Source organism: Microtus ochrogaster, chromosome 2 (assembly GCF_000317375.1).
Source record: "Microtus ochrogaster isolate Prairie Vole_2 chromosome 2, MicOch1.0, whole genome shotgun sequence".
Classification (NCBI taxonomy): Eukaryota; Metazoa; Chordata; class Mammalia; order Rodentia; family Cricetidae; genus Microtus; species Microtus ochrogaster.
In genome coordinates, this window is record NC_022010.1 from 60,415,786 (window position 1) to 60,433,152 (window position 17,367).

General features: G+C 43.4%; 1 protein-coding gene across 3 annotated transcripts in view; it reads left to right on the forward strand.

Annotated features, from left to right (window-relative positions):
- The first annotated feature begins 2,372 nt into the window (after nt 1-2,372).
- Nucleotides 2,373-17,367, forward strand: part of Cd47 (CD47 molecule) — a 55,056-nt gene continuing 40,061 nt past the window's right edge. The window contains exons 1-3 of one of the 3 annotated variants that reach the window (XM_026786223.1): nt 2,373-2,524; nt 13,562-13,909; nt 14,929-15,012. In XM_026786223.1, coding sequence (XP_026642024.1) covers nt 2,479-2,524; nt 13,562-13,909; nt 14,929-15,012 — 478 coding nt within the window. In that variant the 5' untranslated portion in view covers nt 2,373-2,478. The remainder of the gene's footprint in view (nt 2,525-13,561; nt 13,910-14,928; nt 15,013-17,367) is intronic. The other 2 variants (XM_026786225.1, XM_005345048.3) reach the window with 2 other exon arrangements.

The window sequence follows — 17,367 nt, forward strand, 5'->3', positions numbered from 1 at the left end:
ATTGCTTGTGTGAAGACTCCTTTAGTTAGTATAGTCAATGTGGGCTACCCATGTTCAAAATTTCTAATGTATACCATTCTTCTGTCCCATGCAGAGCTCAGAGTCTGGACAAATGTTTGGATTCATTGAAAGAGAACTCTCAAGGACTTTAGGTTCTGGAGTTGGAGTTTAAAGCTATTTCAGAGAGAAGCTATCAAATCTGAGCAAGCTTCTGTGGATTTTTTTTTTTCTGGGATAGCCCCCACTCCAACCGCAACATGTCCCATCTCAAATGCCTGAGAGGGCAGTTATCACCCAGATGGCTCTGATCCACCTGATTTGAGTTCATTCCAATTTCTGCACACAAAAAAGACTTAAGCACATGGCCCCAGTAGCTCCTAGCACAGCACCAGAACATCACCGGATCTCCACCTCTGCAAGTTGGGCAGTCCTTCCCAGTCACTCTTAAGCTCTACCAGGTTCGTTGCTTCCAGGGACAGCTGACAGCCTTTTTTAGCCAAGCAGCTGCTCTCTGATACATAGTGTCTCTCATGCTCAAAGTCTGGTGGGTGAGGATTGTTTTGTAGCTTGTTTTGTATCCCTATCAGCAGTGGGTAGACTAGAATCAACGGGTTCATTTGATAGCCTCAGGCTGTCCAGGCTGCCATTCAAATCATTAGCATCATAACTCTAACCCTCAAGTCACATCAACACATTTATTATACACTTACTATATAATTCCTTTGCCTAGATCAGTGGAAAGATGGGAAGACTTTCTAGTTTTATGGAATTGCTAATGTGGAGAAAATCCCCCCCCTCTCTCTCTCACACACAAACACACACACACACACACGGAAAAGTTGTATATTAAAGGATGTTGAGTGCTATTCTTTGAGCATAACAGCCATCGTCTTCTTCAGAACAGCTATGACTACTCGCGACTCTCGAGGTAGGGTCTACTGACAGTGGAAGTTTCCTCGTGGAAGGAGGATGTGAGGAGGGCCATTGAACTTTCCTTTGAGATTCCAGCTACCACCCCTACTCCTCTAAGCCAACTCTAAGTAGGTGCTACAGTGCACAGCCTATCCGAAGGTAACAGAAGGATGAGGAAGGCATTCATGCTGCCCTGAAAATTTCAGGTGCGGTTGCTTTGAGATCTTCTGTGCTGCTGGACCAGAAGTAATCCCTTACTGAAAGCTCAACCAACCTTTTGGTTCAAGATCGAGTTTGGTAGAATTTTCCTTTGGTTTCCTGTTGGTACTCTATCTTAGGGTGTCTCCCTAGGGAAATATTACGAAATAAGAACACACACACTGTCACAGCATCAAAGACAGCGGCATTTTTTTTAAAATCCCGCTGTCACACTGGATAGTTAGAAGATGGCTCAGACAGAAGATTTGAAGAAATACAATAGTGTGATAGCCAATATCACCAGTGAGTGGGCAGACTGTGCACCTCTTATTACTTAGATAAAGGTAGATGTCAAAAAACTTGCTTCAGGATGAAGGGTGTGGCTTAAAGCTACATTTGCTTTTTATTCCATCGTTCAAGAATTGAACCCAAACAAGAAAGAGGTCTAAACAAATTTGCGACATACTTCAGGTTCTCAATACCGTTGGTAGCGTCATGGATCCATCTACTCACACTAGAGGCGGTCTGCCACAATCCCTGTGTCCGTGCCTTCACCTCTACCCCATCCGCTGTGTTTTGCTCGACACATTTTAAACTACTCATCACGCAAGGAACTTGTTTGGCTAAGCCTGAATGGGGGCTGGAAACATTAGCCAACAAAGTAAAAAGAACGGACAAGGACTGCTTCCAGAACAAGTCAGGCCAGAGAGAGCCTAGGGCCAGGAAAAGGCAGAAGGAAGGAGCTCCTCGGGAGCCTGGCCCTGGTCACAGCCCCCGCCCCGGGGCTCCAGGGCTGCAGAAGAGGAGGCGGTGCCTTGGGAGGGAACGTAGTAAAAGCAGAAGCAGCGCCCACACCTGGAGAGGAGGAGGACTGGGGCTGGGCAGGCTCGGAGGTCCGGGTGAGCTGGCCACCGAGAGGGGACAGCCCGGCTGCACAGGGGCGCGTGCCCTGAGTCCGGGAGAGCGCGTGTGCCCCACGCTCCGTCTTCCAGGCCGGCCCAGAACACGAAGCCGGAAGAGAGCTGCCGAGTGGGGGGACCGTGAACAGGGAGGGAATCCAACTCTCTCAGCCCGGGAGCAGGCTAGGTCTCCGCCGGAGCCTGCCCAGAGCCTGGGTGTGAGCTTGGCGTCACGTCAACGAGCAGAGGCGGCCAGGCGGGGCGGAGTGCGCGTGCGCGGCTCGCTCGCTCGCGGGGCGTGGGAGCGGGCTCCGGGTGGCGGACACGCGCGCGCGCACCCGGGCAGCCTGGGCGGCCGTTCCAGCCTGTCACTGCTGCGGCGCTGCTCGCTGGTCGTTCCCCTGAAGACAGCGGAGGCGGTGGCGGCTCCAGACACCTGCGGCGGCGACCCCCCGGCGACGGCGCGGAGATGTGGCCCTTGGTGGCGGCGCTGTTGCTGGGCTCCTGCTGCTGCGGTGAGTGGCTCGGGGATCCCGGCGGCTCTTGGACTGGTGCGCAGCACCCGGGCGCCCCCGCAAGAGTGTGGATTGCACCCCCGTCGGTCAGGCGGCGCCCCGGAGAAGAGCGGAGAGGAGAGGAGAGGGTGGCGGGATGCGCGGGCCCTGTGCACCCCGAGCGCCCCCGTGGGAGGGCCCCGTGGGGCATCGGCGCCCCTGCCTGCCCCCCTTCCTCCGCTCTCCTTCCGTGGTCCCCCTTTTCCCCCCGGGGAAAGCGGGCTGAAGCTTCTCACTCTCCAGTGCGCACACGTAGGAAAGACTAGGAACAACCGCAACTGTGCAAGCCTGAACTGCAAAGAAAGCGAGGGGGGCAGCTGCCAGGAACCCCCTCCTCTTGTACCCCTCTCCCTTCTCGGTGCTTCCACGCAGCATTTGGGGTTGAAGGTCTGGAGTGGGAGGGCCGGGGCCTCTTGTGATGAAGTGCGCATTTTGGTGAAGTCGATCAGAAAGGCTTTTGCCCTACCACGTTAGCACTGGAGCAGAGGAGACGCGTTGAACCTAAGTTTCATTTCCCAACCAGCATTTTTCAAAGATTTTTTTTCCTGTCTGCGTATTTTGGTGGCTGTTGTTTTGAATTCTGAAAACAAGCTTCCTGGAAACACTTTTCTCCTGACACCCCCGCCGCCACCACCCTCCCCCCCCCGCCAGCACTTTAATGTATTCCTTATTATAGATTAAAGTTGTTTTTCCCCCCTCCTTTGGGGAAACGTTTTTTTTTTTCCTTTTCTTTTGAATTTACTCAGATGTTGCCAGTGTTCTAAAGACAGTAATAACAAATCAAAACACACATGCGGCAGACTGGTCCTTAGATGCCAAAGATGCATCCTCCTCCCCATCTTCTGTAAAGTATTTTTGCTGTTTTTAAACGTGTATCTCCCTTGTAAAAGCTGAGTGAAGAATAGGCTTTTTTTTTTTTTTGACCATATACTGCCCGTTGAGCTTCGTATCCATAGATTCCTCTGCGAACTTTTTTTTTTTGTAAGAATCAGAACAGGCTTGAAGCAAGGAAAACAGCACATGTTAAATTTGACTTACGGTGATGATAAATTAATTCAGCGTTAAACTGATGGTTAACCTCCGTGTGCCATTCATAAAGGCCCGTGTCTGGGAACTGGTTCCAAGATACCCTTATTCCCTGCTCATCACTTTCCCCTCCCAAGTATCTTGCATGTTGTAGCTGATAATAATAAAGATCCATGTTATCTAAATTGCTAGTAGTAGGTGTTTTCCGATCTCAGTCATCTTTACTATGCTTGTTGCCATTGCTATCATTATAACACTGTTTCCAAATACCTGTTGTATAATCAGAAAGCTTTCATAGTGAGCCAGGTATAAATTTGCAACAAAATGTTACTGATTCAGATGATGGAAGGTGAAGCTTGTTTGTCTGAAAAGTAAAAATATAAGCCATATACTGTGGTTTTTTAAGCCCTATTTTCAAGTAGATTTAAAAAAAACAAAACTGTTGGTAGTTTTGGTGATAGGAATTGTGTTAGGCCTATGTTAGCAACAGTTATGATCACATTAATTAACGCTCATTTTGTCCAATGTTAACACATCTGAATTACAAGAAGTGGCAAAATTCAGAACTTGCACTGTTTTATTGTGTTTGTTATTAACTAGCAAACAAACAAAAACCAAAACAAAACAGAAATCCAAACCCAGAATACAGGCATTAGGCTTTTGAGTTGTTAGACATAAGTAAATCAAGAAATGAATGTTTGTCAAAGATAAATTGGACTTTTGTGTGTATATCGTATGTAGGTTGAAAAGAACACATATGAAAACATGCTAACAGTCTGAGAACACAGGCAGTTATCAAGGACCCAAGAGGGTAGATTTAAAATCTAGAGCGAGTAGGAAAGCCATGGATTTCTAATGCTCATTTGTGCTGGGGTGGATCTCATTTTCAGTTTCATTTATAATGAAACGGGCAGCCAGGGGGCATGCCATTGTAATCCTGGCAGTTTCAGTGACCTCTGTGGTTAAAAGGGGAGTGTGCGGGGCTTTCTAACACCCCCTTCAGCCAATTAAAACCAAGTGCAGCCCTCTGTGATGGCTTACAAGATTTGGAATGAATGTCCCTACTCCTCCCCTGCATGTCCAATCACATTTCCTTTAAGAGCATAACAGTTTCCGGGTAATCACTAACTAGTAAATACAACCTTAAATAAATAATGTCAGCCGTATGTATGAGGCAATAATTTCTGTGATGGTTGAATGATTTTTCTTTGTTCCAAGTGACTTTTAAAAGTCAGGCTTGCACATGATTGAGTTAAAAACGTTTTATTATCTATATATAGCAGTCATGTAGCTGCTCAGGTAAAAATGTTTTCTTTTCTCTTGAAGAATATATTATTTTGCAGAGCAAGTTGGCATTTTAAAGGAATAAGTGCCTCTGTACGCTCCCTGGTCTGTGGGGCTGCAGCAGCAGGCTAGAGTAGCAGGCTGTGCCTTGCATGCAACGTCTACACTAGGACACTTCTCCTGGACACTTCTCCTGTCACCTGAGTTTTGGCAGATAGCTTAACTTCATTGATAAAGCTCTAGTAAAAGTTTGGAAGACCTTTTTCTAAAGGCAAAAAGAAGAGATACCTACCCCTCATTGATACATGTTCCAAATACAGAAGTCACCACAATTCATGTTTTTATTTCAGCAATGTTCTTTTTGTGCTACCATGTATGGAGGACCATTTTACCTGCCTTTGAGGTTTTTCCTGTCATAGCGTTTTAGATAAAATACAAAATTCTACATTTTTGCAGCTTGTGTCTCAGTCTAATCTAATGCCTACTCGATGATAAAGTTGCTTTCACTTTGCATATGAGTGCAGTCACTCGTTGGGAAAACAACAAGGATGATATTGTAGATTCAGTTTTGCTAAAGTCACTGTAGTGCAAATGTGGTTCTTATTTCCCTAGACCAGTGGTTCTCAACCTTCCTAATGCTGCAACCCTTCTTCATACTGCAGCTCTTCATACTGGGGTGATGACCCCCCCCTAAACAGAAGATTATTTTTGTTGCCACTTCACAACTGTAATTTTGCTGCTGTTGAGTTGTGATGCAAACATCTGATATGCAGGATATCTGATCGGTGCCGCCCCACAAAGGTCACGACCCACCGGTTGAGAACAGCTGTCTTAGACTCCAGGTGTGGAGTTTCCCTCTTTGTGGTTACATGGAATTGAAATTTCAATGAGAGGCTCCACCCTTCTTTGGATATTTATTCCACACCCGTGGAGCATTGTGGTAAGATTTAGAGTCTGTTCAGCCAGATTGGGGGAGGGGGTAGGTTAAGAGAATTCATAAGCAAAAAAAAAAATTTTTTTTTTTTTTAGTTTTCTCACTTTTAGCAAGTGTGAGCTCATGCTGCACTCCATCCACTACATTCTCCACCAGAGTCTTAAAGGCGTAGAGACAGACTTCAGACTTGAGCGCATCTTACTCACTGTGTGGTTTATGGAAAGGAGAAAATGCGTATCCTTCAGTAGCACTTGGTCCATTTCAGGTCATGATAAGGTCAGACTTCAGGATGTTACTGACTTCAAACTGCCCCAACCCCTGTAATTCTAGATCTGCTGGTTCTATCCTTCTAAGGGCACTTAAAGCCAGCGAACGGGGCAGGGTTGCTTCGAGTCAGACTGAATTAAGCTGTGGACTCTGCACTGGACCCCTGCCCTTTATCTTAGCATCTACCAAGAAAAGCTTGGACTCTATCCTTCTCCTGCCCTGACTTAATCGTAGTCTCAGACCCAGGTTGTTCCTGGCAGAGGCTGAGTCTAAGGGCAGAGCTGTAGGGTTCCATTCTGCCCGCCCATGTCTTTCATCATGGATGCTTCAGTGACCTCAGCAGCCATTGGGGCTTTCCAACCCATTCATGAGCATCACTCCAAGGTCACAATTCACTACTTACTCCTCTGTGAGAAGTGGCAGGATGCTGTTCACCTCCCAGCTGCCCTCCAACACTGCTACGCCCAGCTTCATAGATCACCTTCTTGCCCCCTCTTTCACCTAGCTCCAGAAGAAGCCCCGTTCACTTTCCCAAGGGGATGACAGCCTCTCTACCTCTCTTTCATATCCACCACCTCAGAGACCTATTCCCAGAACTTATTCCTCTGTCTTATAATGTAGATCTTGCCCTTCCCATTGACTTCTTCCCCTTAGCTTGCAACCGTTATCAAGGTTTACCTCGTAATTAAAAGGAAAACCGAAGCCTGAAAAGCTCCAGAAACTCCTTGCCCTTGTCCTCACCTCGACACTTGTTGGTTATTTAAAGGCTCAAGACTGCAGCGTCTCATCACCTCCCAAGTGCAGCTCCCACGTGGTCCCGTCCGTTGACATCCTTACATGGAAAGCAGCTACTTTTGAGTCCTTGGTTTGCTTCTTCAGCGTTTGACATCCGGTTTTGTCCATGTGAACTCTAGCCCTGCCTGTAGTCTGCCATATTGGCGTGGTGGCTTGTTTTGCTTGCTTCTCCCGCTTCTCTCACTTCTTTCTCTCCCTTGACTTATTCTTTTTGATAATCATCTCCACAAATATTGATGTGCCCAAATTTTGTTCTCTGCTGTTTGCTCTACAAGCACCCTGTGTGGCCAGTCTTTTTTATGCCAGCGATTTCATCTGCCAGCGATATTCCTGCTGATCCCTGAGTCTTTATAGCTCCGACCTTTCCTCTGAAATCCAAAGTCATAAACTGTAGGATCTACTGAACATGACCACTTCACTGTACCACTGGTACTTTTAATGCTTAGTCCGAAACCCTGAAAGGATAACTCCCCTAAATCTTCAGCCTCTTCTCCATGTGATTAATCTACAACCAGCTAGTTCCACAGACTATTTTAGTTTCCAATTTTCATTTTTCCTTTTTTATCTCCCTCACCTCCCACATCTGACTTCTGTTGATTTTGCTGCTTTGATTTTTAATGCCATTTTTTAAGGCCCTTTTTTCTACTTGTCATTTACCTGGACTGTTTCAGTTGGTTCTTAATAGGTCTCTCTTCTCCCCTTCCTGCCATTAATCCCCCTTTCATGCTGCTGTCAAATGTTATCTTTCTTAAAGTTAAAATAAACCTGAGTTGAACCGTCTCTTGTCAAGTCTAAACTCTTCAACATGACATTCAAGGAAGCCTTTCCAGGTTTTCTCAGCCATCTTCCCAATCACCTTTCCTAGAGCTCACCTGAATAATTTCCGGCTTTCAGTTATTTTTTCTCTTCTCTACATACTGTCTAGGTGGTTTAAGGAACATGTCCTTTCTTTCTCAACACATCTCTGCTCAAGCTTCAGCCGCAGCTTTGATATCTCCTTGCTAAGGCCTTTCTTAAGCATATGCATACGACTTTTTTGAGGAATTTTTCTATCCATATATGCAGCTGACTTGAGATTTTTCTGTTGTAACAGGCAGCTTTGCAAATCCACAGACAGACTGATAGAAGCACTGGGAATTCTCCTGACATATGAAAAGTAGTAATTTCTTTCCCATGTAACTTACAAACTTTGTTTTCCTCCTTTATTATGTTTTTTAATATTTGCTTCAAAGTTTGCATTCATAAGGAAAGTATTGAGTCATTTCTGGTGCTTGCAAAGCCCCTCAGGATACCAATGAAGTCATCTTCCTACCTTCTGAGAATAATAGAAAGATACATAAAACAGGGAGCAAAGGCCAGTAAGAAAGGAAACAGCAGTTGAGTGGTGGTTGATAGCAAGCAGGGGGGACAGCAACTGTCATCCCCATGGTGCTGTGACAAGAAGAGTGAAGCCGACAGACTGTAGCCACAGCTTTATTACATGGTTGCTAAGTATGGTTGCTAAGTATGTGAAAGGCAACAATGAGAGTTTCTTGTTCGTTCTCTCATTAAAGCTCTGCACAATCTCTGTAGAGTAGATACTGCTAGTGTTCACCTGATGAAGACAAGGACCCTGAGGTCCAAAAGTTAAACAATTCCTTAAGGTGCTACAGCTATGATGAGGGATCTGGCCCCAAAGTGGATGCACTCTTAACCACAGCACACACTTTATGGCCAGAGAAGGGTGTGGCCCTCCCAATGCTAGGAATCAGTATGTCCTAAGCGCTATTTATAAGAACTCATTTTGCCTATTCGTGGGTTTGCAGGAAGGTCATTATGATGGGAGATTTCTCTGGAAATGAGAGTACAAGATGTGAGGGCCGGAAAGGATCTCAGAGAACCTTGTTTGTTTTCCATGCTAATGCACTTAGAATTTGGCTTGAGAACGAGGGTGGTGGGGTGTCACTGGGCAAAGGAGTACACATTTGCATTTAGAACAGTTATTTTGAGGACTGTGGAAAACGCATCGGCATTGGCATGGAACAGTATGGAAGACAGAGGCAGGGAGCCAGTTTGGAGGTCTGGCAGTGCTTCAAGGGATAAGGGTGAGGGTATAATTCACTCAGTTAAAAGACTTTGGGTTTAGAAACTATTGAATAGGTTATCTTAACAAGATTTCTCTGTGGCTAAAGAAACAGAGAGGACTCCAACTTGATTTATGGGTCAAACTCTGATTGACTAGTAAATAACTGTAAAATATTATAGGGAGGTGAAGATTTGGAAATATAGTTATATAATTTGGGGACATTATTAATTTTTAATGGATTGTAGTAACTCTCACTGGCATGCCTAACAGACCATTGATTAAAATCTACAGTTTAGAAGAAAGGCGGGGTCTGGCTGAATAAGACAATGTGCTGATTGTTAATACTATTGGAGTAAGGGGGGGATATTTGGTAAGAGGTTGCTGTCCATGAAACCCTTATGTCTTAGTTGCTATTCTATTGCTGTGATGAGACACCATGACTAAGGCGGGTTATTTTTAAAAAGTGTTTAGTTGGAGCTTGCTTACAATTACAGGGATGAATGCATGGCTGCCATGATGGGGAACATGATGGCAGTATGCAGACATGGCTCTGGAGCAGTAGCTGAGAGCTTGCACGTTGACATCAGGAGATGGAGAGAGAGACTTAACTAGAATGGTTTGGGATTTTGAAACTTCAAAGCCCATCCCCAGGGACACATCTCCAATAAGGACACACCTTCTAATCCTTCCCAAACAGTTCCACCAACTAGGGACCAAGCTTTCAAGCATAGGGACCTATGGATCCATTCTTATTAAAACCATCACACATTAGGGGCATGAATGTGCCAAAGGCTAGATTTTAAAAGGGAGAGCAGGGTGGAAGAAACTTCTAATCAAAAGGATTGTTAGGGGTGGAAGAAGAAAGTTAGAAAAAAAAATGAGGAGCTGCTCTCTGGCGCAAGTATTATAGAGAAGTCAAGACAAAGTGAACTGTGTGAACTGGATTGTTCATATGACGTCATTGGTGATTTGAGCAAGAGCTGTAGTAATGGTAGAGTAATAGGACCTAGAGTGGAGTCCTGTTGACACAGAGTCTGGGAGTGCACTGAGGTCGAGAAGTGCAAAGAGATCATTATCTTAGGAGGATGCTGGGAAATAGAGGCGAGTGCGTGGGACTTTGTAAATTTGATGCATATACAATTATTAAAAGATGACTTAAAAAACAAACACTCCATAATGGAATTAGGGGGTATGGAGGCTGGTGGCTTGAGTCCTCTAGATGATAGACTATGAGAGACTGGAGTCAGCCATTGAAACAAGCTCAGAGTGAAGGAATTTATTTCTAGAAGGGAGGAAAAAAAACCCTATGGATAGTTGAGGCTGCAGGTAAGTTTATGTGGGCAGTATTCTGAGCTTCTGACTTCCCAGAAAGACTCAATTTGAATTGGTGGGGGGGGGGTGAGACTGCTGGAGAGTACAGGCTGGGAAGAGGTGAACTGTTTAAGAGTCATTAAAAGGGAATGAATTTTACAAGGAATGTCTGAAAACATTAGGGGCCCTGATGAGCAGTGTCTGTAGGACAATCTCCTGTTCTCCAGTAGCAATGTAAATTTTCTTAGAAACCTGCTAGACGGTTGATCTTCTGGCCTCCACAGCACTTAGTTCATACCAAAAGAACCCCACTTGTGACCTTGTGTTGTATCACCTGCTTACATGTCCCATAGTGAGGGTTCTCAGCGCCTCAAGATACGTACCACTTTTCTTTTCCATTGTCATATCCCTCCACCCTGTCAGTGTTGCGTCCAGGTCATTCTTAACTACAGCACGTTGTTACAGCACATCTACTGTACCATATGGACCAGACCTCTGCCACTGCACAGCTGTGCTCAGGACCGAGTTGGGGGGTTTCTGTTGGCGCTGTGTTCATCGAAGTTGTGACATCTACTATTTTTGGCGTTTGATAAAAGCTAACCCTCCCAGTTTATTTGATAATTTGCCTGTAACTCTGGCATCGTCCTTGGTTAAGTTTCCCTACTCTGTAGAATAGACGGCTACAGCATATCTTATATATGTAAATTTTCTTATGTTCATTATTCATGGTCATTGGGTTAGCTAGTTTTTCCTCACTTTGCTATTCCATCGAGAGGCAATGGACAAAAGATAAACGCCCATATCAGATGATGTTACTTAATGTTTTTAATAGCATGTTTGTACATAAAAATCTGCATTTAACATCTGGAGGGATGTTTTGGGCTACTCTTATTTACTAGTTATTAGTGTGAAGGTTGCCTTGGTTACCCAGGTCAAGTTTACTTTTCCCTTCTATTGATAGCATTTCTTCTGCATAAATTGCTTCAGCTATGAGATGTTTTTACTGCAAGAAGTAGCACAATACACTTAGTACTCCATGTGTTCCTTGTAATATATATAACAACTTACAAACCTGTAAGCTGTTTCCCAGCCACCTCGTTCTTACCTGGGGTCTTCTGGGGGAAGAAAATCCCACAGGATGCTGAGCCATTCACTGTGTCTTCTAGAGAAGAATAATTTTGAAATGACTCATATGAATATAATTTTTAAACTTTGAAATGATTCATGCTGCTATAAAATGGACATACATCAGAGTTTTAATTTTAATCCTTAAAGAACAAATCAGAAAGTAGACAAAATTACATTTGAAGGCAAATTGGTAGAGCAGACACATAGGCAAGCAAGAACGCAGTAACAATTTATTGATGGATATAAAATTGGTCTGTATCTTCAGGGTTTTTTTTATTTTGTTTTTTTAAAGTGATGTTGTTTGGAACTCTCTTCCATGTGGTATAAGTTGTTTATAAAACAAAATTTCTCTCAAGACAAATCTTGTTCATAACTGTCAATTCCAATAACTTACACAGTTGTAGATACCCAAGTTGAAGTCTGCAGAAGCAGAGCCCATCTAGAATGTGATGATTGCAGAAGTTCTGCTAGATAGTCAGCAGCACCCACTGACAGGACAGTCTGGGAACTCTCTGTCTGCTTCAAAATCTTTACAGGTTTATGTCGTTGGGACCTCACCCTCCGCCTCAGTCTCTCTTCATTCAATATGGTTCCTTGCCCTCGATGGCTCTTTCTCCAGGGAAATAACTCAAAACTCCAAGGGTGTAGAAAACATTATTGGACAGTTGGGTTTTGCCTGGGGCTTCGTAATATTCGGTGGCTAAGAGTCTAGAGAACTGGGAAAGGTGAGCCGTGGATGCCCCAAGGGTGCTTCCAGTGGCACATTGCCAGGAACACTCAGAAGATCCAGCTCATTACAGGAGATGCCACAGTGTCCAGTTTTACGCTATTGCCCCGTGTTTGTGGGGTGGACTGTTGCTTAGGGAGCATTTCTTAGAATCCACCCATCATTTGCTCTGATCCTCCTTATTAAACCATGCTATAGAAAAATGAATTACTCAAGACTACACTCCAGAGTGTGCCAGGCAGGCGGCTTGTGCCTGAGTTTTCTTGAACACAGTCCAGATTGTATTCCAGTATATGTCTTTATATTTAACTCGATGAGTATTTATTAATAATCACACTGTTACAATAACATCTTAAACCCCTGACTTTATTTTTAGTTTACACAGAAGGAGGAAGTATTAAAGATTAACAAAGTTAATGTTTTATATTCATTGGTACTTTGGGTTTTGAAAGAAAAGTCAACAAGCTCCTTGGATAAGAGCTTTGATAAATGGCCCAGTTATGAAATACAGCAGGAGTATCTCTGCATCTTGTTGTTTGAGTTAAATAGTGACCCTTCCTTTTACTCTAATCACTCAGGCACCGTGGCAGGGCTGCTGCTGGTGCCTTATGCCGTTGGGAAGACCCGATGAGTATACTCTACTTGTTAGCAGCATCTGTTCCTGGTTTCTTCTTTCTGGGATTTTTGAGTAGTTTATGGTTTATTGGAGGAAGAAATACCTGTAATCTACATTTCAAAATTGTTCTGTAGATTCAATGAAATGTCGGGGTAGGAAAATGCCATTCAATTGTGTGTAATCCTTTCTGAGACTTGCATACAAAATGTCTGTTGCTCTCTCTTTTGCAGTGGGAAATAGCCACTGAGAACATTTTTTTTTCTCGTTAGTATTCTAAGACTTTCCATCCTCTTGGAAAGATAAGATTTGATTCATTCGAGTTGCTTTGTATATTAAAGTATAATAGAACTGGCTACTTTTTTTTTGGTTATGCAGCCTGAGTGTAGAGATAAATTTCATATCACTTTAGCAAGTTCCATCTAGAAAAAGTATATAGAAGTTGAGCCCAAATATAATACTTGGCTTTTTGTTCAGAATGTTCCCATAGTAAGGACAGTATTTTCCTACATACATCAGTAAGCAGATATGATGGTTTCAGAGCTTTTTCAAAGCTAGATATTATACCTTGCATTTTCCAACACAATTGGTGAATTTATCCCCAAGATGCATAGTGATGTATACCTTGTATTATTAAGATTGAATAAAGAAAACTTACAGTCTGTTAGCTGGTATACAAATAATTGTTGCTATTTTCACCTTGTTCTTATACTGCTTGTTTACATGAACAATTGAAGTATTTTTCTTTACCTTAAGGGTTTGTAGTACACCTAAGATTAGATACCATAGATTATATATGAATAATATAAAACCGATAATAACGAAGTATTTTTGCATCTGTTTTCCAGGTTCAGCTCAACTACTGTTTAGTAAAGTCAAATCTGTAGAATACACCAAGTGCAATGATACTGTCGTCATCCCTTGCAAGGTCCTTAATGTGGAGGCACAAAGCACCGAAGAAATGTACGTGAAGTGGAAGTTAAACCAAACATATATTTTCATCTATGACGGAAGTAAAAACAACTCTACTGTAGAGACCAACTTCAGCAGTGCGAAAATCTCAGTCTCAGACTTACTGAAAGGTGATGCCTCTTTGAAAATGGGTAGGACTCAGGCTGTCGTGGGAAACTATACTTGTGAAGTCACAGAATTATCCAGAGAAGGCAAAACAGTTATAGAGCTGAAACACCGCATGGGTAAGTGATGCAGTTTGCCTGTACGGAAACTTGCGTTGAAATGTCATGGCCACTGTGGGAGTGCTTTGAGGTGGAAGTCACTACGAGAGATTAGGGCATTTCTCAGGTGGGTGGGTTTGCCATCCCCTGAGAAACCAAGCAACAAGTCTTGGCTTTTTCTCTTTAGCATATACACACTCACCATCCTGCCCTTCCGCTGCCTTGTGAGGTAGCACAAAGACCCTTACCAGAGGCTGGGCGGTGCCAATGCCGTGGGGTGGAGCTTCTCAGTCCTAGTACTAGGAAGCAAATTAAGCTGCTTATAGATCACCTATTCCCAGTTCTGTTATAGCAGGAGAAAACAGACTGAGTAAAAAAGTAGGACCAATCAAAAGGCCTCCTGTGTCCTGATGAAACTGACCCTATTAGAAAAAGAGCGCAATAGTGACCAGATGGCTTGGCTCATATCTATTAGCCCCATCACGCAGGAGCAAGACCAGCCTCAGCTGTATAACAAGTTTGAGGCCAGCCTGGGCAACAGGAGACCTCTCTTCAAAAGCAACAGAAAGTGGGGGAGGAAAGAAGAAAAGTGAAGTAGAAATTCCTTTGAACCAAAAGAGAGCTGACCATTAATAAATGCTAACATACTGACTGATGGCTTCCAGGAGTTCTGTCTTGCTTACTTCTGTCTTGCCTACTTTTGCTTTTCCTTCTCTTGAATGTTGTGTGGCTCCCCCTCTTGGTCATAGGACTTTTCTATTGAAGTAATATAATAGGCGGTTCTGTTTGTTGTCATCAAATGTACATCACCTGAGTGTGGTGGCCCAAGTCTGATCTCAGCACTAGAGAGACTGAGGAGCATCGCTGCAAATCAGCCAAGCCTGGACTATATAGTGAGTTTCAGACAGCCCAGAGCTTCAGGGCATGACTCCACATCATCAAACCAAAATAAACTTTTGCAAAAAAAAAATGTACTTTTTAATTATTCAATTAATTTGTGTAGTTCCTCCTGGTTATTTCATCTTTTTGTGGTCTTATAGACTCCAACTCTAGCCACGGAGCAGACTGTTCTAACCACACTACCCCAGCAGGGGACGAGAAGGAGAAAGGAGGTTGCACATTAGGTAATCATGCTGATTCCCGAGGGCTTCTGTGGCCAACCTTGCTCCACTTGCCAGCACACTGGGGAAATGGGGATCCACCCTACCCGAATTGAATTCAGGCTTGGGGACAGAGCCATGAAAAGAGTCTCTTTTCATGAATGAGTTGGTGAGTTGTGGACAGCACCGCGGTTATCTGAAGTAAACACTTTGTTTTCTAGTTTCTGCTCTGCTGGCTGATTTTTTTTTTTTAATACATACAGAGAATCTTAACAGTTTTTAAAGAGTGCATCTTGAGCTCTATTTAAAGCACCAGATGTATGGCTGATCTCAGGGTTGATGGCACTTGGAGAACCAGCTCTGGGTGGGATCAGGACAGCTGAATTAGGTCAGCTACTTTCCATCTGTTCCCGCTTTTAGAATGACAAAATGTCTGGTAGTCGATTGGGAGGGGGAAGGTGGCTTGATTAAATATTCTGATGTAGGATTAGAGATTACTCTAATCAGGCAGTCTGAGTTACCTTATTCAGGACTCACTGTTCACCTGTGTCTTCCTGGAAGGTACTTCACTGAGACCAAGCTGCATACCTCTAAAACGAGGATGGAAATCTTGTTTCCTTGGGATGTTTTTTCTGTGTGTTTTCATTAAATTTCCCTGGAAGTTTGCTGAGAAAGGAAGGAATGGCTTAGGAGGCAAGAAGAATTTAAAAGGTCTTTCTGTCAGAATCTCACATATACTGTTCCTTTGTGATTGATGTTAATTTGGGTTAAAGAGCTCTCTCTTTAAATATCTGTCTTTCAGGACAGTCTAGTCAGTCTGCAGTGTGCACAGGAAGAGGTCATCCAATACCTAGTCGGAGATTTTCTGAGAAAGTGGATAGGTTCATGGGAGTAAAAGGGCCAGACAGACATAGGCATAGTGACTTGCAAGGTAATGTGGGTCACTGAGAAGAAAATTGATAAAACCTCTGAGTCTGAGAGTGAAAAAGCCGGAAATGGAATGGAGGTGAGTAGGAAGGGCATCCCAGAGTCTGGGATGGAGACAGATTATTTTGCATGTAATTGTCTTATCCTGTCTTCAAATACTCCCACAGAACTAAGAGACAGGCTTTGTTTTGTGTCATAAGACGAGAAAATTTTGTTGTAGGGAATGGAAAAATTTTTACCAGAAGCTTGAAGTTTCTGACTTTTTCCCCATTTAAACATATTTGTGTATATATATATTTAATAAGTATATAGCATATAATAAATAATATATGTTTAAGCTAGCATTGCATGAGTCAGAGACAGAGAATTCTGTGTATCCCCAATTCAGTCTTCCCCAGTGGTTGTATCCTATGTAGTAGCTGTGCCATGGTATCAGAACCAGGAAGTCCACAGTTGTCCTGTGTACAGGAGGTTCTCTGTCGTTTTATTACACTTAGCTAACCATTATTGTGATTGCCATTTGGAGCTGGTCTATCAGCACAGCATTTCAAGGCTAACCCTTCAGTCACTCACCAGACTTTCAGGTACTCCTGACTATCAGGTGCTAATGTGCTATCTGTATCTGTGACTTCATCAATTCAATAAGAAATCATCAATGAAACAGTTAACAGATGATCTGCTAAGGTGTACCCCTTGAGACAGTGGGTTTCTTGTATTTGATTGTGTTTGTTTGTTTGCTTGTTTGACAAAGTAACACATGTCCACGACACATATTAACCCAGTGGGTTTTTCACTAAAGGTGTATTCTGTGGAATTCTCATAGTCTGTTTACTCATTCACCTCTGCAAGATTGTGACCCTTTTCAGTTTAGGATTACCCATCCAGTGTTTGAGGAAACCATGAACAGGTTTCCAGAGTTGGTGTTCATTACATTGTTGCTAGCAGTATGAGGGGCTGGATTTCTCTGCATCTTCGCTCTGATCTGCTGCCACTGTTTGGCAGCCTTTCCCCTTTTTAAGAATCGTAGGGTATCTTACTTTTTAAATTATCATACAAGGCATTAAATAGCATCATGGCATTTTCAAAGTATGTTTTAGTAGTCTCTTTTACCCCCCTTGTATCCCTGCCCCTAGTACTCCTAATCCCATCCTTGTAACTCCTCCCCCTGTCTCTGCCTTTTTCATGTCCCCTGTGCCCTTTTACCTACTCCCTGTCTTTTCTGATCACCTGTTTTCATCATTTATGTCTTGGTCTTTTTTGTAGCATTTGAGGCTTTACCCATGTGTATACAGGTACACCCCACCACACACACAAACCAGGCTAGGGGCTGCCTTTGAAAGAAAACATGCATCTTTTGTCTCTCCAGAACTATCGATTTTCCTGCAAGCTTCATTGTTTGATACTTTACAGCTGAATAAAATCCTATTGTGTGTATGTACCATGTTTTCATTA